Genomic DNA, 26,534 nt, shown 5'->3' with positions numbered 1-26,534 from the left:
AAAGCAAGAAACGTAACTTCATGCAGTACCTTCGCAGAGTTAGAAACCGTCTGAAATGACACCTCATACTTTACGTGTGAAATATTATCACAAGTTCTCAGAATTGGATAATCAGTTTCTGTTTGAAAAACAATTTTTAAATAACGGAAATGTCAAAATTTAATGAAATTATCTAAATTTAATAAATGTTCAATAATTGTTAAATGAATGTCATATTGCTAAATTGCAATAATTATTTTTTTGAATTCAGCTTAAATGATATTAAGAAAATAGATGATCACAAATTGTTTGATTATTATTGGCGAAGCTGTGTCACGTGCTAAAAAATGTGTGTGGTGATGTGCAAGTGTCGACTTCGTGCCAATTAGTTGAAGAGAGATAACAATAACGTACAGAGGTCAGTTACAAGTTTGTCATGATTAATGTTCTGACTATAACGCCAAATTGGAATTTTGTATGAATGAACCTTGTAATATAATTAATTGGTCATCTGAATTAAGAAGTGGATAATAAAATATATTTTAAGTTGAATCTTTTTTGTCGACTTTCTTTAAGAAATGAGTGACATTGAATATAGCTGGCTTTGTAAGGAAGATAATCACAGAACGAACGCGAATATATATATATATATATATATATATATATATATATATATATATATATATATATATATTTGATAAAACTGGTAATTAGTAAAAGCCTGAAGAGAGCGTTCAATACTATTGCAGAGCAAATATGTTTTATTTTTTATTGCCGTTTTATCTGTTTGGTTACATATGTTTCAGATGTTGGATCGTAAACATGTCAGACATTACAGAAGTAGTTGTTCCTATATATATATATATATATATATATATATATATATATATATGATTGCAACGTCTTGTCAGACGAGTGCCACTCCCTCAGACACTTAAAATCCATGAGCCCAAAAAATAACTTCCATCAACACATGACCATTTTTATAGACAAATGCCTCAGGGAGTATCTATACACAGATGATGTTACAGTCTTAGCTTTGTACGATAGCTAAGTATCTCTCTCGGTTCAAAATGTTGAGATCCAGCAACAACCAAGAGCAAGATAGCCAGCAACAAATTTAACTGCAGACCAGCTTAATGCGGGTACTGGTCTCCCGCTTTATGGTTTTTTAAATCAGAGATTTGCTTCTCCTAGAAAGGTTGCCTTCGCCACGGCTTAAGGGAGCCCTCTCCACCCCAACACAGATATACATACACACAAACACACACGGTGGTAGTCGGCCACTGACCCCGAAAAAGGGTTAATTTGAAAGGTCTTGTTTTTAATCCTTCAGAGAGACTATCCGCCCTCCTCACCAAACAAGTTTGGTAAGGGAACCAGTTTAGTCGCCGGTGACCCAACCATGAGGCAGGTAGTACTGGATTACATCGTACCAGTAGCATATGACATGACCTAACTATATATATATATAAATATATATATATATATATTGCAAAGAAGTGAACCATAGCGGAAACTCAGTCGACTAAAATAAGATGGAAAACGGAGTGAGGAAAAGGAAAAAAATGGGGGAAGTTACATGTAACAAATGTACAATTCAGTAAAATAAATAAGTCGATTAAAAACAAGATTGTTAAAATACACCCGAAGCGCTTTTCGTTCAGACTAACTTTTCAAGGGTATAAGTCTGAAAATTATTTTTTTTTTCATTTTATTTTATTTTTTGTTACTCCATTACTCTACCAAATATTCTAAAAACATTTAAAAAATAAATAAATAAATAAATAAATAAAAATAATTTTCAGACTTTTACCCTTGAAAAGTTAGTCTGAACGAAAAGCGCTTCGGGTGTATTTTAACGATCTTGTTTTTAATTTTCGCTATGGTTCACTTCTTTGCAATTATTCTAAAATTTTGCCAGTCGAATAAAGATTTATATATATATATATATATATATATATATATATATATATATATATATATATATATAGCGTATTATCTTGGTCACCGCGCAAAATGTTTTTCAGTTGTGCTATGTAGGTTACTCAGAGTTAAGTCCTGGTCACTGCACGAAATGTTGTCCGATTGTGCCTTAGAGGCTACTCAAAGTCTTATTCTAGTCATGTTATCAAATTTATTTCGGTGCTAGGAGGACCTATGTGTTCAGACTGCTTGTTCTGACATCTATTCTATTCCCAAATTGTTTAAAGTTTTCAACTTGGTTGTGCACGATTAAATTTCTGCAGAGTTTTTAAAGCTTTGAACGGTTGACAGGATAATTTTGTATGTTCTATCGATTAAATTACTTAAAATATCTCTTTAAACCTAAAGTTTTAAACAGTGAGTAAATAAACAATTTTATTTCTGTTAAACTTATTTATTTTATTATTTATTTTTTAATATATACCTGACTTCAAATAAATTTAATGCATTAAATGTAAAGATGTTTGAAATGAAAATCCATATTAAGTCCAATAAAAATTTAAAAATAAGCTTAAAAGTTTTTTTTTTCAAATCAGCTTAAAAGGTATCAACTACAAATTAAGAGTTGAACATGAATGTACTTGTAAGTGTATCTTTTCATTCGTCTTGTTTGTGTCACTTCTATTTGAAACGTTCTTTTATTCATCGTTAAATATTTATAATTTAAAACGACCCGTAGAGAAGGCGTGATAAATATATTATACTGTGATTGCAGAGTTTCCTTGGATTAACCAATTTCTAAATCCATTTGCATATGTAACAAAGCGCGAAATGCAAGTGAAATGACGTCACCGGTAAAGAAGAGGACTTAAATTGGAGAAAGATCCCGTTAGAGAGAACGAGCACGTTATAGACGTTGAGCACACTTGCAATCCTGTTAGTGGTGAGCGTGGATGACGTTTGAGAAGACGATCACGTGATGGACGTCATAGCGGTAACGAGGGAATTAGGGAATAAATGTCGTGGTACAACAAAAGAAACGAGTAGAAGTTCTTTTCTATTCTTTGTACGCTTTGCGACCGAAGCTACAACGTGTTGGTTCCCGGACAACGCTACACATAAATTTCCTTTAAATATATGATGGGGAAAAGATAAAGTCTGGATTTGGATGGCATTATTCCGTGGCGGATAACGCATCCTTCTCACACACTGCGACCAACGGAGAAGATATACTCGCAAATAGAAAAAGAAACGCTGGATACGATTTTTGCGGTAGTAAAATTTCACCGTTTTGTGCACGGAACAAGATTTATATTACAAATCGACTATAAACTTTTTATTAATAATTCATGGCTCGAAGACGGTTTTTTCTATACATATGATTGGCAAATAATTTTCTTAATTCAATTATTAAGTTAGTGTACATCACTTTTCCAGGATAATCATTCACAATGATAAACGCTAAGGAGAAATATAACGAATATATATATATATATATATATGCGTGTGTGTGTGTGTGTGTGTGTGTGTGTGTGTGTGTGTGTGTGTGTGTGTGTGTGTGTGTGTGTGTGAATAAAGTTAAAGCCAATTATTCTTAAAAAGTAAATTTATTACTCGCGGTAGTCATGGGCATTTCCTCTGAGGGGGACAGGTGCAAAGATCTCGTTTGAACATATTTGATTGAAGTACTTGTAAAACAAGCAATGGTGCAACACTACGGCGATGGGACAGAGACTGAAGCATGACAGACCGTGTGGGGCCTATTAGATTATAGGCTCTTTGTGAATTCTGTGTAAGAGAAAGAGACTACTGCTCGGTGCACCAGCCGATATATCTGGACAAATGATGTGTTTGTAGATCTATACGTGTTAAAAGTTTTCTAGCATTTTTTAAGCAGACTTGCCAGTATCTTTTATATAGTTGTCATGTCATCTGTATTATGTAGATAGTAGAGTCTGAATGTTAGAATCTCATGTGGTGGCAATTAGTGGTTTGTAGAAGTCCTTATATTTGCTAAAAGAAAATAGTTTTGTTTTAGTAGTATTACGCGTAACCATCCATTTTAACTATATTTTACTAAGGATTCAGCCGTTGCTTGTGATATATGTGGGTTTATTTTGCCCACATGTTGAAAATACATTATGGTGTTATGAGCAAAAATACCCATCTCGAACGCAATTGCATCTAGAAGGTCGTTTATAAAAATCAAGAATAATATTGGTCCAAAGGGTGGCCCTTGTGGTACACCTGCATTAATGTTATGTTCTTAGATGTATTACCATTGAGGACGATCTGAGTATGGTTTTTGGCTTGAAGTATTTGATTATATTACGAATTAATTTTCATTTCATTAATCTATTATGCCAGACATTGTCAAAGCGATACCTTCACCTACCTCATCCAGTTTATAGTATATGCGTTCCGAGATGACCGTTAGGATATTCGCAGTAGAACACATTGTCTAAATTCATACTGTTGCTTAGAAAGAAGTTTAACATTTACGAAGTATTGAAGTATCACTACATTGTTTAATAATTCAAAAGTTTTAGCAAATGGTAGAAAAAGTATTTTACGGGTCAGTTCTTTCAGCATAAGTTTTGAACGAAAATAAATCAGAGGCAATTTTCCAATATTTAGCAAACTGTTTGTTATAGAGTTTGGAAGTTGTAGGGATCAGATAAGCTGAGTAGTTTTACGAATATAGTAAGTTTAGAGGTTTCGGTTTTTATGATATCCAATACATGGGAAAGAGTAATGATCAGATCATGAAATTAGGTTCATATCCAATGTTGGAAGGTAGTGATTTGTGAAGTCGAAGATTAAGTTTGAGGTGAAATTGTGGTTAATCTGTTCAGCCTTATAGGCAGTCGTATGAGAGACATTTTAGTGAATGGGTTGTGGCAGAATTGTTAATTGTTAATGATACATCACACTATAATTTACAATAGTTTCTATTTCCTAATTTCTGCGACTCAATAAAATTATTGGTCATCTCAGTATACCAACTTTTCGCTGGAGCTATTACACTCTTACAACCCTTTTGTGTTGTTATTCATTCTTATCGATTTGTAGCTGACTTACAGCGGTTTAATTGGCGATATGCCTGCTGCCTATGCGCAATAGTAGTTACACATATCCAAGTAAACCATTCAAATTCAGACATATGCTTCCATGCTTGCTTTGAAGTATTCTGTTACCTTATTTGCTCACTGTTCAGCAAGAAAAGAAAACATTTTATTTTAGGAGGTCTCTGATGTGATCTCCGAAGAATCCTCAATGAGTGCATTGATAGTATCTCGTCGTTTTGAGTAACTGCGTTTCAGTTTAAGGTCAGAAAGTGACATTAACTTTGGTCACGACGTTATCAGCCTTCTCGAGAAGGCTTTGGACATCGGCCACACAAGTCTTAGGCAATGTAGTACAGAATAAGTTGAGAGGTGAGACTTGGTGCGCCTCGTGATCTGGAAGGTCGGATGGAAAAGTGACTGTTTTTGAAAGAAAGGTGCGACAAAAATTATGCGTGCTTTTACTAGCTGTCTATGTATAGATAGAAAAAAACAAGCTCATATTTACAGCGGACATTAAAATCCCAAATACTTTGATTTGAGTACTTTGATCGAAAGATAGCACTGACATAATTGAACAGAGTACAGTTCTAGCTAACAAGCAAACAGTAGAGAAAATATAAGTAACTAACACAGTGCTGTAAGATTATTCTAATGCACGCCAGTGATACCGTATGATTTAATTTTCCTGAGGAGACCCTCATGCCATACCCTGTCAAAAGCCTTAGATATATCTAGAGCTACCGCTCTGTCCTCCCCCACTTTGTCTAATGAATGGTATATACGTTCAGAGATTACAGTGAGGATGTCTGCTGTGGAACGGGCTTGTCTAAATCTATATTGTTTGTCAGTCAGAAGTTTAGTATCTGTACGGTTACGGACTAGAGCATCGTTAATTATGGTCTCAAATATTTTGGCGAAAAGTGGAACGAGGCTAATTGGGCGATAATTTGATGGGTCAGTTCTTTCGCCAGAATTCTTGAATAGTGGTACCACAAAAGCAGTTTTCCAACAGCCCGGAAAGCATGATTCATTAAGGCATTTGTAGAGTTTGGAGAGAACTGGAGCTACTTCGGCTGAGCACTTTTTACTAGCACAGCTGGGATGAGATCAGGTCCACATGCTTTTGAAGTGTCAAGGTTTTTATGATAGCATGCACCTGAGCAGGGGTAATTTTTAGATCGTCTAGCGTGACGTCTGTCCGCAAAGGAAAGCCAGGCAGGGCTGGTTGGAAGGGTCCAGTGTGGAGTTTGAGGCAAACCGGCTGGCAAGCATATTAGCCTTGTCGGTTGATGAGCAAACAACCTCGTGATTGTTGGTTAGTGGGGGAATTGTTGATTGCCCATCATTTACTACACTGTTGTAGATTTTCCAGAAGTAACGAGTTTCTAATGTTTGTGCTTCGATGCGTTTTTTAGTGGTTTCAGTAAATTCTCTCTTAGCTGTCGCTATTTCTTTCTTAACGTTACTTCTAGCTTCTATCTACTTCTGTCTTTTTGAACAGGACTTATGCCGGTTAAATCTGCGGTATGCATGCTGCCTTTGAGCAATGGCAGTTGCACAAGTCGAAGTAAACCATTGGGGAGAGTGGAGCTTGCTATAAGATTTCCGCATGGGAACACGCGCTTCAATTGCTGTTTTGAACCATTCAGTGGTCTCATTTTCGCACTGTTCAGCAGAAAAAATATTTCCCCATGGGGCATCTCTGATAAGATCTCTGATGGCTACCCAACCAGCCTTTTTATAATATCTCGTTGCTTTGAGCACTGGCTCTTCAGTTTTGAGTCTAGAGTTTAGGGCAATTTCGACCATTATCACTGTATGATCAGCGTTCCCGAGTGGGCTGTCAGCATTTGTTATACAATCCTCGGGAACTGATATCAGAATCAGATCTAGAAGTGATGCGTGTTGTTCTGTCTGGTCAGGGGAACGGGTTGGAAACGTAACCATTTGTGATAGGGAGTGAAATATAGCAAAACTATGCGTTGTGCTGCCCGCTGCATCTGTGTGAGTAGAGAATCCAAGCCAGTTTTTGTGGTGAACATTAAAGTCACCAAATACATGTACTTGTGCGCTAGTGTCGAGGGAGAGTGCTGTATCTATGCTGTCAGAGACTTTGATTATTATGGTGCAGTCCTGGGTCTAGGGAGAGCGGTAGAGAAAAATAAAAGTAGCTAATTTTATGTTGTATGTTTAGTCTTAAGCACATAAAGGCTTGATCGTCCGTTTCTAGGTTTGTTTCTCTAGTCAGGGGGGTACGAATGTAGACTCCAAGTCCGTGCATATGTCTGTCAGAGTCCTTACGGCAGAGTGGGAGATATCCAGGCATGTTAAAGTAGTTAGAGGGGATGGAGGAGTGTAGGTTAGTCTCGCTTATTGCTAAGATATACGGGGTATTTGTTAGGAGAAATGCTTCAACATCAGCTAAATTAGTTCTAAGCCCACGGATGTTAGTGAATGCAAGCCTCAAGGGAGGAGGCAAGTTGGATTTGTTTGTCCCTAGGCTTGGTTTAAGCGTATTTTTTTATTGTACTGTCATCATGTTTTTAAAGGGTTTCAGTTAGGTGAGGGGGAGCTGAGCAAGAGGTTATGCAGGGTATCAGACATGCAACACAAGTAGACCATTAGCTGACCTTTCTTCAACTAGGACTGTTTTTGCATGGAAATGTGCAATAGAAAATTTACGTAGGCTGTTATCAGTTGTGTCTGTATAGCTCGAGAAACGAATTCAATCTCTGTAGTGATAAATATAGAGTATCTTGACCCGACAGTGTTTTGCTCAAAGACACGAATTTTATTTCATTAAAAAAGATGAACTACAAAGACATTTTCTGTTTCATTTTTTCAGGTATTTTAGTTCTTTCAGATTTTTTTTCTTAGTTCATTCTCTTATTTATATATCCATGCGGAATCGTTATTTGTCTATAATAAGTTGCTCAGGGTTTGATACAAGTTGTGGTGAAGAACGTTAAGGTAATTGTCCAATCTTAGACAACGATCAAGCAGAATACAATCTTGGGTCAAAAAGGAAAAGTGTGAATAAAATATAAGCAAATAACATAAGCATTGGTTGATTTTATGTTTTAGAAATTTATTAAAGATATTTTTTGGAAAAAAGAACATTATATTTTAAAATTAAACACACGCCTGATGAAGGGAGACAACTCGCTAGAGCAAGGGAGATAACTCGCTTGCACCAGCGCATGCGGATTTATAAAAGTTATTCGAGAAACAAGTGAAACAATAATAACTTTGTATCTATAAATAAAACTATTTGCATTTGGCAAAAGAAACAAAAATGATTTTTATTTCATTGGTAAACGCTAATTAAATAGAAGGAAGAAAAAATTAATTCTCATAAGAGTACGCACTGCCTAATAAATGTGCCTATGACTTTATTTTACATACGTGATTCCAAACTTGAAAGCAGTTTTAATTCAGTTTCGTTATTAGATGATCAAGACATCCAAGTACATTTTGGTGGTCATTTTGTTTTGCTTCGGTTTCATTCACATAACGTTGACACTTTTCAAATGCATTTTTCTTCATTTTAGATGCATAATACCAACTGGGTTTTAAATAACAATGGTTCCTCATTTAGTGATATATAACGAAAAAAAAACTAATTTTCATACCTACATAGATTTTTTTCTCGCGTTCTTCTGTGATCGCGATGATTATAAATCGCCAATTATTGTATATTTTTATTTATTTATACATATGTTATTGGCTACATATGTGCACACATTTTTTAGCTCTTATTTCTTTCGAAGTCCAGATTACTAATCTCAATAGGTTTTAAATGCGAATCTACGAGTTTTTTGTCCAAATTATTTCAAGGGGAAAAGAAGTGCGAAAAAGAGGAAGAGAAATTCCATGCAATCCTGGCAAAGCGTCAGATTAATTTATCTATAGTTATTTAACTTGTCTATTCGCATTTGGAACTAGTGGCTAATGACGTTCAATTTCAAAAGAAATCACAGCTGAAACATGTGCAACAGAGCCGCTGACACTGGTAGCAGTAGCAGCGGCAAAAAGATATGCAAATGTCCAAGCCGGCTGTGCGAAGTGAGGTGACAGCAGAGATAAAAAGATACAAGTGTTCTGAGAATAAGGGGGCGATGCCTGACGAGAAAAGAACGTGTTCGCGACACCTGCGTGGCGCTACAGTCGAGACGAAAAATCACACGCGGCCGGAAAAGGAGAAATGACCTGTTTAAATATTTAGAAAAAAAATGCGTTGTTGAAAATACCAGACATAAAGGCTTTTGTTAAAAAAGAAAGTGAGTCGAGTTTATTCCTTTCTTCTGTTTCTTTGATATAATAACGACTACATTACACTTGTATGCACATATGTAGCTAATATCATTAGTATAAATAAAGAACATCATACAATAATACAGCTCTACTTATTATTGAGCACTATTTTATAAACACCGGAGTTGCATTAGATTAACATCTAGGAAACCATAGCAATAGAATAATTATAAAACTACAATACATACACTCATCTGTGCATCAATAATGCAAAGATGGATTCTTTTTAAATATATTTATTTTCAGTTAAAGCTATATATCTTGGTAAGTTCGTACACTCCTTTCGACAAAAACGATTATTTAATAAATCATTTAGATATGCCTATTATTAATTGCTATAATATTATTCGTTTAACTACTTTTGTTTTAAGACGGGTTTAAATGCGTATATAGACGCCATTTTGAAATTTATTAGCATACTTGTTTGTGTTTTTTAACGAATCAAATAAATCGTTCTCATTCCAAGAAATCAATGGTTGATTTAACCGATTTTCCAGTGAGAACATCCAATGCAGTCATTCGGATCTCCGTGTCGCCAAAAGACATGATGGTCTGAATCTCTCTCCGCGTCGGTGTGATGGGGTTTTCCGTGGAGAGATCAAGCGATAAGGTGCCGCATTTCCGGACGCTCGGATCCGTAATGAACTGGACATCCTCCTTGTCCGACGCATAGATGTTGATAATGCTTAGTTTCTGGTCGATTTTAGCCGGCGTGTAACTGCGAACCACCGTGTCGCCGGACCTCAGCGGTTGGTTGATCACGACGAATTTGTCGAAGACGTCCGAGCACCATTCCATGCCGTCTTTCGTGAAGAGCTTCTCTTTCGGATGCTTAGCCTCATCGTACTTGTTCAAGACTCCGACGCCGTAAGTCAACCGACAATGGCGGATGCTGATCACAGACGGGTCCTGACCATAAAGTACAGCACCTGGAAAATAAGATTTAAACGAAAAGAAAAAAAAACATTAATGATTGGATTTATTATGTAAAAATAATCGATTACATCTCATCGAATAATTGGAGGCAAGCGAAAACTGTAAAGTAATTCAACATTCTTTGATATTGATATATTAACTATATTCAAAAAAAAAAAAAGTTGTCAACCAAAGTCGAGGGCGAGCAATAGGTTCACTTTTCATTTACTATTGCCTTAAGATACAGGAGCTTTCAGAAATCCCCTTCTTATGGTGTTCCAAGTTGGGATGACGACTTTTGAAGGATGTTAATTGCAATGAGACATTTTAGTGAAAACTATTTTTAGTAATACTTAAACGTGAAAAAATGTAAGTAACGAGAAACTGTTAGACGATAAACACAAACAAATAACTAGTTAAGAAGCATTAAAAAATGAAAGGCATATTTTATTGATGATTATGATGGAAGTTTTAATGACGTATTAACTCTATTAGAAAAGATCACTCCATAAATAGTGTGTAATATTATTGTAATACACTCTATCAAAAACAATTAAGAAGCTGACTATTAACAAGGGGGACCTGAATGTTCATTGCCTACTGCATCAAGATGTAGGTGAGGGTGATACTCCTTACCAGGATGATTCCATTTACCATTTGATACATTACTCTATCAAAAAAAGTAAAGAGGCTGACCACTTAACGTGTTTTTGACTTATTTATAACAGAGTAGTTGTTCCATGATTTATTGTAAGGTATTGACACGCAATATTAATCGACAATTCAAATTTCCCTCCTTTCCCTTTTCGGCTGGTGGGAAGGTAATTTCTACATTAAAAACATTTTTTAATCATTTCATTTGGAGAATTTTTTACTTTTTATTTTTTAGATTTTCATTTATAATTTATTCAACGCCAAAAACGAAAATTATATTTTTTACTTATCCTCATTCGCAAGAAAAAATGTCGAAATGGTAAAATAAACAGTAAAATGAATAATAAAATTAGAGATTCAAGTATCATAGAAAAATCATAAGGCGCTGGGTCCCATTTTCAGGGTAGACAGACAAAAACAGGCGCTGTTGTAGGAGAACAACTATATGTCCCTTTTGTTTTCACTTTGAACCGACAGTACCGATGTTGTTCATATCTTCATAATTCATATATAAATAAATATTATGCACCTATTTTTAATCTTTCTTAATAATCGAGTACGCTGCTAAGGTTCTTTCCACTAACATATATACATATATATGTATATATATATATATGTATATATATATAATATATATATATATGACTACTTCATTTAATCACATAAATTAATATAGTAAAGAATAAATTTATGCAGAAACTTTAAGTATTTACTTCAACAGGGCTCAATACATAGGTAGAGCTAGACAGTAAGTTATAAAATATATATGGCAATTAAGATACACAGAATATTCCAGGTTTCATCCACGCTAGGATTCATCAGGCTAATGCGTGGATGAAACATGGAATATTCTGTGTAGCTTAATTGCCATATATATTTTATAACTCACTATATATATATATATATATATATATATATATATATATACAGGGTGACCCAAAAAAACAAAAGCTAAATGGAGGCCATCTAGAACATATGCTGAAGCACGGAGAAAAAAGGCCAAAGACCCTAGTGTTTTGATGTGATGTTTTGAATATAATAAACTAGTTATGACCAAAGATTCATTTCATTCAAACAAAACGCTAAGAAACGAGGCCTAATTAGAGTTGGGGCCCGTTTTTTTTATCACCCTATATATATATATATATATATATATATATATATATATATATATATAATTTGTAAATTTGTGTATTATTTAAGCTATGCTTCTAGATAAATATTTTCAAGGTTATAGGAGGTGTAAGCAGCATCAAACAATTTCAATTTGGCTTATTTTATTTTGATATTTCGAGTGGGTTTTCGCTCTTTGTGAAAATGTAGCAAAATGAATAAAATTAATCTAAAAGAGAAATGTAAAGAATATTTTAGATTTTATCATTTGGCTGCATTCATTCCTTGTCATAGCATTTAAAATAGTTAACGTGAATTCTTGTAACCGTTTGGTAAAGAAGACGTATTTTTTAAATATTTTAAAAATGTTTATATATATATATATATATATATATATATATATATATATATATATATATATATATATATATAAAAGAGGCGCTGTTTTCCTGTCTGAACTAAAATACAATAGGTTTACAACAACAGATGGCACATACAAATTTATTATGTTTGCATTATTATCCATTAGCTTATTTAACTATAGAACGACATTGTAGACACATTTGTAATATTAGAACATTTAATTTATGTCTAGGAGCGACATCACCATCAACATCGCCATAACCTACAGAGGAATCAGTTCCAATTTTACCCTCTATTCCATAAGTCCGCTTACGACCCAATTCTATACCATGTGAATTTATACTTTTTACTACTTTTCTGTCTCTACGCCGTTATTAACTGGCCACCGAATTCATACATATTGCATACTCTTACCACTTTTCATCTACACAAATAATAATTTCTCCCTTTTCAAAATCTGACCCAGCCGATTGGCTGAGAAGTAGACATTCTCAAATTCCGCTATTCGCTCCTTCCACCATTAAACGAACTGTTCGCCACTGTAAAACACGCCTCCATTTTCTTACATATCCATTCGTTTCTTTAGAATCTTTTGTTCTACATTTATACTACTACAATACCCTTGCTTTTCTGCACGTTTCCGCTATTAAATTAACCCATTTATGATGTTAATATATTCATTCATAATCAGCGGACATCTGAAATATTACACAATTACGTGAAACTGCTTTACATTCGACTCACTCCCGTCTACGTTATTTCTACATATTTCTTTTTACTCATGTCTTCATTTATTTAGCTAAAACGTAAAACACAATTTTTTTCTACTTTTCTTTGCTTCGTAATTATAATATTTCGTTTAATCCATTAGTGAAAGAGAGACAGCGATAGATTGGTATGGAGGGACAGTCACAGATAGAGAGATACAGAGAGTGGGAGAGAGAGACAGAGAGAGAGATCAGCCGTGTAACACTTTTATTTGGGTCACTGATTCATTCACGCGTTATTAGGGTTAATTCGAAGCCAATATAAGTGACAATTTATCGTGGCTAATTTGCAAGAAATTCTTTACTTTTTTCTTTTTCTTCACCTCCTTTTCCACTTAGCGTTCTACATTCTGGATTAGCGCTTTGGAACAACCGATCACTTTTTCGTTTTTGCTTGTTTGCTCGACACGGTACTAGATGCTATTTGCACTTTTCCATAGGGGGATTGCTTAATTTTTAAACCTTTTTTGTAAATGCGGGCTCGCAAGGCAAATAACTAATATTAAATGTTTTGCTTCTTTTTATAAACCCACTAGGTCACAAACCAAAATACAATAGTAGTTTGCTTTTATGTATATTTGAAAGATAACTGAGTGGAGGGAAGAATTTCCATAACCCTCGGCATTTTTTTTAATGTCCACTTAGTCACAGCGACGTGTGACCGGGAACAGTTGGGTGGTGGAGGATTGAGAAAATGGAAGTAAGTTATTAACGGAAAATTATAATGAAAAAATATATATAATAATAGTAAGCACAATAAAAATAACATTAAATAATAATAATAATAATAATATCCCACTTCCCCTGTTTTGTTTATTTATAGGTACATCCTGGCTAATTCGGGAGCCGCCGCCGGACCTGAGAACTAATATGGATTCAGATACGGACCCTAATTATTTTACTTCAAATCTAAGTTTCGCCCGAAATCCTATACAGGCTTCCCGAACTTGACAGAAACCCCCCCTAGGTCTGACGAGACCAAAGCAAATAATACAAAATAAAAAATATACCTGCATTGGATTTCGGGATAAACCTAGATTTGAAGTAAAATAATTAGGATTCCACAAGTGAATACGTTACTATTGGTAGTATTATTGGCTCACGCAGGAGATTTCACACAAGTCATCAAAGATCTCATTTAATACAGCCTGTGATGTTCTCCGGAAGCTGAGTGGCAACAATTCTCCCTAGATTTTCCATTATACTCCACCTGCTTCGATAACATTTGCAAATAAATTTGCATTATCGCAACAGCTGCTTGCCATTGATTTCTCGTTGCCAGCGGCCATTGGTCTTTACTGGAATTTGAGTTGCAATAAACCCCACAAGGTCCCAGTGTTGCATAGGTGGGGTCTTTTTAAGATGACGAATATCATATAGTTGAGTGTTCATATTGGAGAGACATATATCGGGTAGCTTTTAAAGAGAGAGGAGGACATGTAATACAATTGGATGAAAGGGAGATAGATAGAAGAGAAGAGGCATTTATACAGTTTACAGTTCTTATAACATATTTCTTCTTAACACATATATAGGGATAGGGATGAGTTATCAGTTCTTTTATCACAGGAGGACACAGTCATTGCCTATAATGGAGAGGAATACATTTCTTAAGATGGAGAGACACATTACTTAAGGATGGATTTATACATTACTTTAGGATGGGGTTCATACACAAAGTTCATTATTACGATGAGTGGACACAAGTTCATATAAAGATGTGTTTCAAATTACCTTTAGTTGTTGAGGAAGACGCAGTTACAAAATTATGATGTTCGTTTATTCATTCGATTGGTCAATGATTGATTACATCCAGAAATTCAAAGTCACTACATGATTACACTTCCTAACCCTTCGCTTCCCAAGGGGGGCTGCCTTCTGACCACTGTCAGCTCTGTCTTCCGTCTGTCCAACTCTGACTCTCTGTCCGACTCTGTCTCCTAAAACTAGCAACTATATTGAGAATTTATAAAGCAGCAATGACGTCATCGCATGGCCAAAAACGTGCTCGATCGATCCCGTGGCCTGAACATGCCCCACATGTCTCATTCACACATGTCCAACCCATTCTGCAGACCGAATTCTTCTAACCTATTTTCGACCTGAAATATTTTCCAAAATATATAAATTTGCTATGGTTCGTTCTTCTAACTGACCTTGTTTCAATTCAATTTTCATAAACAGAATTGAATCATCGAATTCCTTAAAACTAAGCAATAGGAATTCCTTCCTAAATCTATCCCCGACCTATTTCCGAACCTTGCTTTCCAGGTTCGAATCTCGATCTATCCTATCTCATTTCTACTTACAAGAAAAGGGGGCATGTTCTTGTAGCATCCCTCTCTTCCTGATTTTCTCTATATCTACACAACCACACGGCTAAGAAAGATCAGCCCCCCAAAAAAAATTCCTTTAGTCAGCTCTTTCCAACTGACTTCACAATTTTATTTATTTAATGTTTTTTTATTAGATCAGACCTTCTCCGATCTTCTTTGTCTTTTTTGTGGAGGTATAAGGTATTTCTCCCCTGATCTACGTCAGCTGCTGCATCCAGCCACCCTTATGCCATAAACTCGAGGTCTCATTTTACCTCTTCCGAAATCGACGACTTCTTTCGTCCAAAAGAGTTTTGATCGTTTCTTTTGTCTGGGTGTTCTACTAATTATGGCTTTGTTTCATTTTGTAACTATCTTATCTTTTTCGGGACATACTCAAAGCTCGTTTACTTACATCTTTGTGGTTGGCTTCCACTTAGTAAGAAATATCTCTCCATCCCACTGATTAACTTGGATTTCCTTGCTTGGACTCTTGGAATTTGATGAAGATTTAGAAATTATCACCCTTATCTAATTAACCCCTATCCCTGGCGCCACGATTCCTATTTGCGCACTAAATTCTAACTATGGCCCGATTTCTGTGATTTTTCTTTTTTCTCATAAGAGCTTCCAAGATCCAATTTTTCCAACTCTTCCAACTCCAATTTTTCCCATTCTTTTTTCAAAGTTTTTCGGGATTGTTCCTAGTGCTCCTACTCTTTTGGGTAATGTTTTTATTTTCTTCATCTTCCATGTCTCTTTCAGCTCTCTGGCTAGCTCTGTGTATTTGCTCCGTTGTTCCTTTCTTTGATATTCACCCTGTGGTCAGCTGAAACAGCAAAGTCTCCGATTGTACAGGAGTTTTCGTTCTTATTACTTATTACGACATCTGGTCTTCTTGCTTGTATGGGTTTATCAGTTTGTATGTCAATGTCCCATAGGATTTTGTGATTCTCGTTTTCCAGTACTGTTGCTGGTTTATGTTTGTACCACTTGGCTGTGTGTTCGAGATGCAGTTGTTTGCATAATTCCCAGTGTACTGCCGTTCCCAGAATTTTTATTTTTATTTTTCCGTTAATGCATTACTTTCATGTTCTCATTTATTATTATTATTATTATTATTATTATTATTATTATTATTATTATTATTATTATTATTAGCTCACAAGGAGCTTTCACACAGGTCATCAAAGATCTCTCCTTGAAAACAACTTGTGGTATTCCCTTGAAGCTGAGTTGTTGTTGTTGTTTAATTTTATGTCTGTCTGTTGTTAGTACTGATTTTATACTGATAGGCGGATCATAACAAATAACTATAGTGTATCACCATCTTTTATCAGTCTTCTAGCACTTTCTGCAAGTTACTGGAGGTCCCCAACAAGGCAATCATCTGAAGTACTCCAACTTGCAATGGAGACCAATTTTCTCAATCCACTTGTCGTTTTCTTACATTTCCAAGAGCTCCCGTCACAATTAATACAATTTCTACCTTCTTCAGCATTCAAAATCTTTTCCATCTTTTTAATTTTTTAATACTTTTCAACTTTCTTTTTTTCCTCCACATTCACATCAGCTGGCACTGCTATAACTTGTCCCCTTTCTTCAGTCAGATTATCAGATTGGATATTCATAAACTCCTAAATAATTTAACATTATCACGCCATTGATTGTACCAGTATTTATTCTATTCTAACCTTCTTTTCTTGCATATATGCCAATGATCATCTCTTACAGTATTGTCATGGCGCCTCTTGTACTTCTTTTGAGCTAACTTTCCAAACTACTTACGTACATTCTCAACCTTCTGCACACACAGACAATTCTTTCAGCCGTTTCATCAATGAGATACTTCATATAATTTGTCCTGTGCCGCATAAATTAGAGCTTCTGTTCCAACTTCCAATTCACATGTTGACAACCATCTCCAGAATTGTTCCTTGTCGACTGGCTCCGATAAATCTTGGCCATACATTTTTCTCAAAACATTTGTATTTCGCTTTATGTTCATCAATTGCCTTAAATTCTTTGCTCCATATTAGTCCTCTGTTTTGCAGTTTTTCAAATTTTGACACACCGTTTATGAGTTTGTCCGTATAATTGGAGATATAAACTGTCAGACTATTTTCTTCTTTTATGGATCGTTCTACACCTATTAGTCGTCGTCTTTCCTTTTTTTCTCACATATAACCTATTGACATCACTTTTGAGTGAAGAGTTCTATTCATTGTCATCATTTTCCTTGTCTTGCGGCAAATATCTTTCAGCTCATTTTCCTTCTAATGAATAATACTCACTCCTTCTCGAAAAAAATGCTTCCCAAGTTTTTACTGCAGATATTTTTCCCCATTCAATCTTGACCTAATAACCAACCGCAGTCTTTACTTGTATTATTTTCTTATTACTTCTTTCATTGTAACTTTTTTTTATTTTATTTGATTCCACAATTCCTAAGTAGGTGTATCTTTCTTCTCTAACTAATTCAAAGGCGTTATACTTTCACTTTTAATGTTTACCATTTTCAGTTTCAGGGCACCACACTTCTTTCATGCCGAATTCCATACCTATATCATTACTGAACATTTGAACAGCCTCACAAGCATAATTAGCTGGTCTTTGTTATTTGCACACAACTTTAAGTCACCCATAAATAATAAATGGTTTACCTGGTACTGAATCTTTCTCACACATAATACGCATTTACTTATCGTAACGATAGGTTACTATACTCAAGACAAAGAATAATGGCGGAAAGCTATCCCCATGAAAAATATCTTTACATGAACTTCTACAAAATTTCTGTTCGATGTTAATCACACTGCCCATTATTTTATAGTATTTTCAAGAAATCTCGCAGTTTTAGCACTATTTCAAATATTTCCATCGTTCTTTAGACCAACTATGTAGAACCAGATCATATGCTCTGTGGTAATCTATCCATAGATTTGTAGACCTTCCTATCAATAAGCAATAGCTCCTTTGTCCCTCTACTCCCTGGTCTGTTCCAGATATTGGTAAATTTCATTTACCAAAATACTTGTCAGCAGTCTCTATATCAGTGGAAGGCAGGTGATGGGTCGATAGTTATCAACCACAATGCGTTTTGATGCATTCTTCTAGCAGATCATTGTTCGTCCACGCGTGTTCCATTCCAGAATTATATCTGTCAACACTTTGAGATGCAACAATTTGAGATGCACACCTCCAATACAAGCTGTTAATTCTTTTTAGTCAATACCCCTGTACACCATCTGGTCCGAAAGCATTCCAATTGGAAATATTCCTACATTACTTGCTTTCTTTTGCCATATCTAACGGGTTGATTTGGATGTTTAATTCTTTATATTTTCCAGCCACAAAAGCACTTACATTATGTTTATTTTTGCACTTTAAATATCACCCCAAAACTTTGTACACTCTTCTGACGTAATTTAACAGTCTATTAAATCCTTCGTAGAACTTTTTCTCTGGTCCAGAACAAACAATCTATGCTTACTAAACTTGTACGTTTTGCTAGCAATTTTTTTGTTTTATTTTTTCAAGTACAGTTTTAATTATCTTTCTTTTTACTTAATACTATTCATATAGTTGTTAGAATTTCTCTGCTTTCCTCAAAACCAGTTGTCCTCTTCCAAGCAAGTGCATGTCCTTTCCTAATATTTTAGCCAGTTTTTATTGCCATCATCATTATTATATAATTATATTCATTTACTATCATTTTCTTAGTATTCATATCTCCTATATAATAAAAAGACTGCAGAAATTCTTCTCTGGACCAAAGTATCGTAGATTTTCGACAACAGGTGCCACATATAAATTCAATATATCTAGCCTGATAGCTACTATCTAATGTAGCTTGTGACCACCATTTTCTACGCATTTACTCGTGATAATAAAATGCTACACTGTATCCGACAAACAGCACAATCATAATCGCGCTATCTTTTGAGAAAGGAGTCCCTAATTTGTTTCTCCTCGTATTTTCTCCTACCACTGCTACCAGTTGTCACCGGGTCCAATTCTATAATTTCGTCATATAAGGTGTCTACACCGATCGTAACTGACGATTAAACACAGACATAACATGATTTCCTAATTTCTGATTAATAAATAATTATGTCTTCTTAGACTAATTCCAGCCATTCTGATTTGCTGAGCTCTGACCACTCCCATATCCGGATTAACCTTTACCTCATCATAAACTAACGCTAATCTACCATTAAAATATGGCGTCGCTTACAGACGTATTCTTTTCCTCTGAGTAAATTGGTGCGTTTTTTATCATTCTGCCGATAAAATAAAATAACGGGCTCTTTACTGACCGACATAAACTAATTTCATTAGGTTGTCCCCCAAATAGTTCTATTTACATTTTATTTTTTTTATTTTATTTTCCAATAAAACTGTTGACGTTTACTGAATGTATTTAACGAAATAAACTATGTTCAAACACGAAATAAAACGAAATTATTCCTTACAACCACTTTTGTTTGCGCTCCGTTTACTTTTTTTATTATGCAAAAAAAAACTGCGGACGTTTTTTCGCAACCACTTATATTTACGCTACATATTTCTTGGGCAATACGTACCTCCCATTGCTTTTTTTCCTTTATTATTAGGCCGAAAAAATGGTGATTTATTGAACGAAATAAACTACAATGAAACGCGAAATAAAACTAATTCCCTGCAACCACTTTTATTTACGCTCTGTATTCCTGCGAAAACAAGTAGCTCCCATTGCGGTTTTTTTTTTTTACATTATTATGCCGTAAAAAACAAATCAGAATTTTGCCAACATTTCCATTTATGATGCATATTTCTTTACATATAATTCATTAATCTTCCGTTTCCATCGGAACAAATCATTATCCAAAACACACGTGATTAGGTGCGTCAGTACTTGGACACTTACATTCATTTTGGCCGGCAGTAGCTCCCACTAGCAACCGTAGTTTTATTGTTTTAAGATACGGGGGAGGCATACTTTCACCGTGCAACGCCGGTACGGGTCCTGCTAATATAATATATTTTACATTATACTATTAATGTTTACTTAAACTAAAACTTTAAACTTTACTATTTAAAAACTAAATATCAATGTGAAGTCACTTTTCCACGCTATTCATTGGAAGAAGGACATGAAAATAAGCTTATTTCTTTTACTAAATATATATATATATATAGTTGCTTATATATATATATATATATATATATATATATATATATATATATATGCAGTTGCTTCTGATGTCGATGCTGGTTCAGACAAACGCACACGCGTAATTATTCAAAAAGCCAACGATATTTTTGCTAAACGGTTACGAGAATTCAGATTAACTATTTTGAACATTATAACAAGGAATGAACGCAACTCAAAGATAAATTTTACAGTATTCTTAACGTTTCTCATTTTGATTAATGTTTTGTTTTTTTTTCATTTTGACAGAGAATGGGAATCGCTAAATATATTAGTCTAATGTCTGGAATTTGTTTCACTATAAATAAATAAAAAATAATAACTTTTCCTCATTTCAAACGATTGAAATCGTTTCTTTTTTTAGTCAGAATTTAACCTGATTAGCTCTACTCATTTGAGAAGACCTATAAAGCGCACAACTCACCTTGTAATTACATAAGCTAGGTATGTGTCATGTGTTCAAGCGTTCTAGTGTTCATTAATTTAGAAAGGAGTTGAATATGGTCAGAGGTATCATACGACATAGTTTTTTCTAGGACATACGCTTAATATTTCTTCCCTTCTTCCTTTTTTTCTTTGTGTGTTTTTTCAAACATTTCTCTTTGCAAAAACTTCAATTCTTCCACTCTTACCTCCCTACTGGCTTTTTTCTCTCTACTTCCTTATTTATCTTTCTTAATTATATTTCATTCTTTCTATCTTTCTCCCTTTATTCTCTTTTTTCCTTTTTTATATTAAATGAAATAAACTATTCTTAATTATCACATTTTCAAATCAAATGCTAACTTGGCTAGGTCTCCTCATTTGAAAAGGCTCGTAGTGTGTTTAACAAATTTATAATGAAATTGGATGAAGTTTTGTGTATTGCTTTTATCACGAGGGAGAAGAATTATCAATCCGAAAAGATAAAACAATTTCAGTAGCAATGTGAAGGAGTAAAGCTTAATGCAAATTGATAATTCTTCTTCCTCGTGCTCTTTATATATATATATATATATATATATATATATATATATATGTATGTATATATAATACATATATAATATATATATAATATATATAATATATATATATATGTATATATAATATATATATGTATATATATAATATATATATATGTATATATATAATATATATATATAATATATATAATATATATATATAATATATATGTATGTATATATATATATTATATATATATATATATATATATATATATATATATATATATATATATATACAAGTCACATTGTGTGTGTGAGTTCCTTCATCATAGGTTCCGAAACAGCTTAGCCTATCTTTTGCAAATTTGATAAACGGTCCATTTATATGTCTGGCAGTGTTCTTAGATATGTTTTGTACAAAACTTCATCCGATAAGTATCGAAAATCCAAAAGATCCGATCTTAAAAATGGCTTTTCTCGCTTATAGATAAAAAAATAATAATTTTTACAGGAAAGATTTTACGTTACACCTGTCAAAGAAGATAATAAAATTTTAACAAATCATTTTTTTTAAAACAGATTCATTTTAATCTGGAGATATAGCTTAATGGTATAGCATTCAACTACAGAATGAACGACCACCTGTTCAAACACAGGTGTAACTCACCTTTTTTTTAATTTTTCTTATTAATGATTTAAATTAATGGTAAAAAAGAGGACCCATTTAAGATCGCCGCAAATCATTTCTTCCTTTGCATATTTTAAAACTATATATCAATGTTAAATCACTTTTCCAGGGTATGCATCGTCAAGCACAAATATCAGCTGGCGTGATATTGTGAAGAAGCACAGATGGAATTTGATGAAGGACATTATCATCATTATTTTTTTTTAATTTTCTTTGCGAATTAGTCTAACGTGCAAATTATTTCTCGTAATATATAATAATCAATAGTCGACTTCCTATAAAAATACATACGCAGTCTGCATAAATTAAAATATCATGTTTAAGCGTATTGTACGACCGAGCAACACACACACATAATACATATATATATATATATATATATATATATATATATATATATATATATATATATATATATATATATAAATTTATTTGACTGTATTTATAAATCTTTTTTTTTATTTCTATAATCTTTCTTATTTTCATTTTTCTTCTCTACAGTTACCTTTACTTTCTTGTTTCTTTTTCAGTCCCAATTTCTTGCTCACATATTCGGGTTGACTTGAGTTTAACACCTTTCGACTTAATGGACGAATCATCCGAGATTAAATCTGCTGTTGTAAGATAATTTCTTAGGCAAAACGTTTTTCCCTCGTGAAATAAAAGGCAAAACATCGTATACGCTTGATCCCTTGAGCCAGCAGATAACGACTAAGTACGCTGAGATCAATGGACGAATCGTGTTTCTATTATTAAAGAGTTCTCATATCTGTATTTCAAAGGACATGAAAATAAGCTTATTTTCTTTACTAAATCTTTCTACACTGGTGAGCAAAGAAAGAATATACACATATCTATACTTATTATAGCATTTGCATGCTGTTCTTCTCTTGTTTATATATCAAGGTAAGAAGTTTTCAAATTCGATTTGGTTTTGTTGTTTTGTTTTATGGCATATCAACTCTCCGAATTATTTAATGGCGAATCCAGTAATTTTGGAGAAATTTTTCGTTTCAATTCCTTATATCGTCAAACATGTATTCATGGAGTTTATCTTTAGTTGTTTTGTTTGACGGTACATCAACCCTTTTCATGTTATTTTAATGTCCAATTCCCAATTCCCTCGTTTTTAATGATTCACACACTTATATATTTATTGTCATCTAAATCGGTGAAATCTCCCATTTTTCAATCTAATCGATTGCCTGCTCTAATTAGGGGCCTCTCGGAGTGCGCCTGGAGGAAGCTTCACATGCTTTTCGGAAGTCACTCATTCCAAAATAATCGTAGTCTAAATTATTTTTATATAATAGCTTGAATTTTATATTAAATTATTTTCATATAATAGCTTGAATTTGAAGTTTAAATTATTTTATATAATAGTTTGAATTTAAAGTTTAAATTATTTTTATATAATAGTTTGAATTTTATATTAAATTATTTTTATATAATAGCTTGAATTTGAAGTTTAAATTATTTTTATATAATAGCTTTAATTTTAAGTTTAAATTATTTTTATATAATAGTTTAAATTGTAAGTTTAAATTATTTTTATATATCGATACTCTATGGCTGGCTGGGATAGCTTCCGTACTTTCATATCTGATCTACCTCTGCATTCCATGTTTAACAAGGATGTATCCTCTATAGTATCAGACCTGACCGAATGGTTAATTGTAGGCGTAGTTGTTTGCAGACCGGTAATTTGTTTGAGTCACCATCTCTAGGAAGGTTGTCATCCAAGACTGGAGAGGCCTCCCTCCCCTTTGGTTTAGTTTAAGAGTTTTCCTTTTCCTAGACGGGTGATCTGGGAAGATCTACTGGGTCCATCAGTCCTGAGAGGGTTTGCTCCGCGCCTGGGTCCTAATCCAGGTATTTCTGCGACCCCGAGTGGTTAGTTAATGTTACAGGGTTAGTTTGTAGAGGTTATATATCTAATGAATAGTTACACTCCTCAAAGTGATTTAGGGGCATGCAGTGGAAGCAGTTTTGTGGGGAGGCTTGTTAGAAAAGCGTTAGTGCGGATTAAGACTTTTACCTTAGGTTTTTCCATTTTTTTTTTAACTTTATGTTAGTTTAGGTTCAGGATAACGTTATAGTTTGAGTAGGTATTAGGAGTTGAGCTAAGAATTTTGCCCAGTCACTGTATATTTAGATTTACGAATGTTAAGGTGTAGGTACAGTACACTCAGGGTGTAACTGGAGGTACATTTTAAGTTATGACGTATTCCGTATGTATAATTAAGTAAATAGATATTTGGGCAAGTTTTCAGTAGATGCAAATAGAAGTTGTGTCAGTGTTTCTACTATTGAGGGGGAGATAATTTCAGTTTTCATTTAAGAGTCATCGAGAGTTTTGCATGACAGGGAGTATCGGATTTGGTTTAGTATTGTTTGTTGCAAAACCATCTAGAAAGAGACAATTGTTATGTAATGAAGATTGCTTTGCATCCGAGTGCATACTTTGGCTGGTAAGTACCAAACTCGATAGGAATGAATTCTAATGCATGTCAGGGGTAGAAACGTATAGATGTTTAGTGATGACTGTTAGACTGTTAGCATGTGACAGTTAGGCGCTTGAGGCTAAGGATTTCACTAAGGCGTATGTATAATGTAGGGTTTTAGTGGCAGCTAGAGGGGGGCAGATTGTTAGCTTTACAGGGTCGGGGTTATTAACTTACAGAATACAGTAAAGTTACATTTGGATTTAGAGTTTACAGTATTGTTTTAGCTTGGGAGAAAAGAATAAAATCTTCCCTTCTTTCCCCCTATTTTGAATGCAGGTTAGACATAGGCAGTCGTCTTGGAGGTAAAGAAAATAAATTATTTCGTCGTGATTCGGAATTCATATTTTTAGGCAGTCATTAAAGTTGGGGATAAAACGTCGTATCTATTCAGAAAAAAAGTCCGAGTGACGCAGCTAATATCACTGTAGATTTCAGTTACAATTATAGTAACAGTTAATTACAAGCTATATCCAGAGGTTTGGTATCAACGAAGCCTCTTTATTAACACAAGCGAGCATAGGGTAATTGTAGATACGTATATTACTTAAATAAAGTTCTTCTGACTTTTATAGTAGAAAAAATAAATCCACGTTTGTGCTAATTTCGGAAAATTTATCCTGCCTAACGCTATTTTAACTCTAGCCTTAGTACAGAGCGTGGAATTATTTAAGCTGGAAGAGAACGTGGTTGAGTTTTGCTTGGGGGGGGGTGAATTTTAAAAGCAAACCAAAGAAAACAAGACAAATGCATATATAAATTAAAATACACATAATTACAAAATCAAATAAGAAATTTACAAGAGAAGAAATGACAAAGTTAGTATTTTTTAGGACTAGGATGATTTTGGATGATACTTAACTTGCGCCACGCACGACAGCACTTACAGTATCCCGGCTAACCAAATTTGGAGGAGGGGGAGTGATTTCTTGTACCGGATATTGTGACCTGATAGCCAATGGATTAATGGCGTTAAGTTACAAGACTAAAGTCTGCCATTTTACCTTTGATCCTGTCTCGATACCTAATTAATGTTCGAGTGTCAAACTGAAACTGGCAAATGAATTTGCCATACTCGTTGGATTCTCTATTACTTTTAGTTATACAGCATAATTGTGTTCACACACAAGTTCTCGTTATATCACCGAAATTAATCAACGTTGAGCCTGATTAGTATTTGATGCGTGACCGTGAGAATATTAGGCGCTGTATGTAGGAGGACGTCGACACTTCCGGAAGTTCCTGCATTCTAGTTGACGCCCATGTGTCTCGACCTTGTCCTGTCGCTGGAATAGGTTGGCTGTGTCGAAAGAGTGGAGCTAGCTCTGTGCAAACCAGCTTCATCTTAAACGAACTCCTAGCACGTATCATCCATCATCTCTAGGATAATCAGATGGTCTTCGTCATTCCGACAGATAAATGTTTTCGGTTCGTTTTAGATGCTGCGTCACTGAATGCATATATAATTTTATAGTTTGCACATTTCAAATGCTTTTGAAATTATATACCCCTGACAATTCTTGTGTTGCTGTTCTCAAACTCAATACAGATGAAGTTTGTCAGCATACAAGGTTATTTGCAATTCATTTTTAGCCATTTACAAGAGAGAGAGAGAGAAAGAGAGAGAGAGAAAGAAAGAAAGAAAGAGAGAGAGACGGAACAAACAGCTGAGTTTCGCTGTATGTAAGTGTGTGTGTGCGCGTGTGTGTGAGGCGACGGCGGAAAATGTCAATTATGCTGGACGACTGCCGGCCTTGTATTTTCTTCTCTTTGTTTATGTAATATGTGTC

General features: G+C 34.3%; 1 protein-coding gene across 1 annotated transcript in view; it reads right to left on the bottom strand.

The window, feature by feature from the left end:
- Positions 1–8,040: 8,040 nt before the first annotated feature.
- LOC145283556 (heat shock 70 kDa protein 12A-like) overlaps positions 8,041–26,534 on the bottom strand; it is a 467,888-nt gene continuing 449,394 nt past the window's right edge. The window contains exon 9 of the mRNA XM_080132440.1: positions 8,041–10,216. Coding sequence (XP_079988566.1) covers positions 9,744–10,216 — 473 coding nt within the window. The 3' untranslated portion in view covers positions 8,041–9,743. The remainder of the gene's footprint in view (positions 10,217–26,534) is intronic.

The sequence above is a fragment of the Euprymna scolopes genome, chromosome 8 (assembly GCF_053919585.1).
Source record: "Euprymna scolopes isolate OS-2025 chromosome 8, ASM5391958v1, whole genome shotgun sequence".
Lineage (NCBI taxonomy): Eukaryota > Metazoa > Mollusca > Cephalopoda > Sepiida > Sepiolidae > Euprymna > Euprymna scolopes.
The sequence above is the reverse complement of the archived record's forward strand: the minus strand, read 5'-3'. Positions and strand labels throughout refer to the sequence as shown.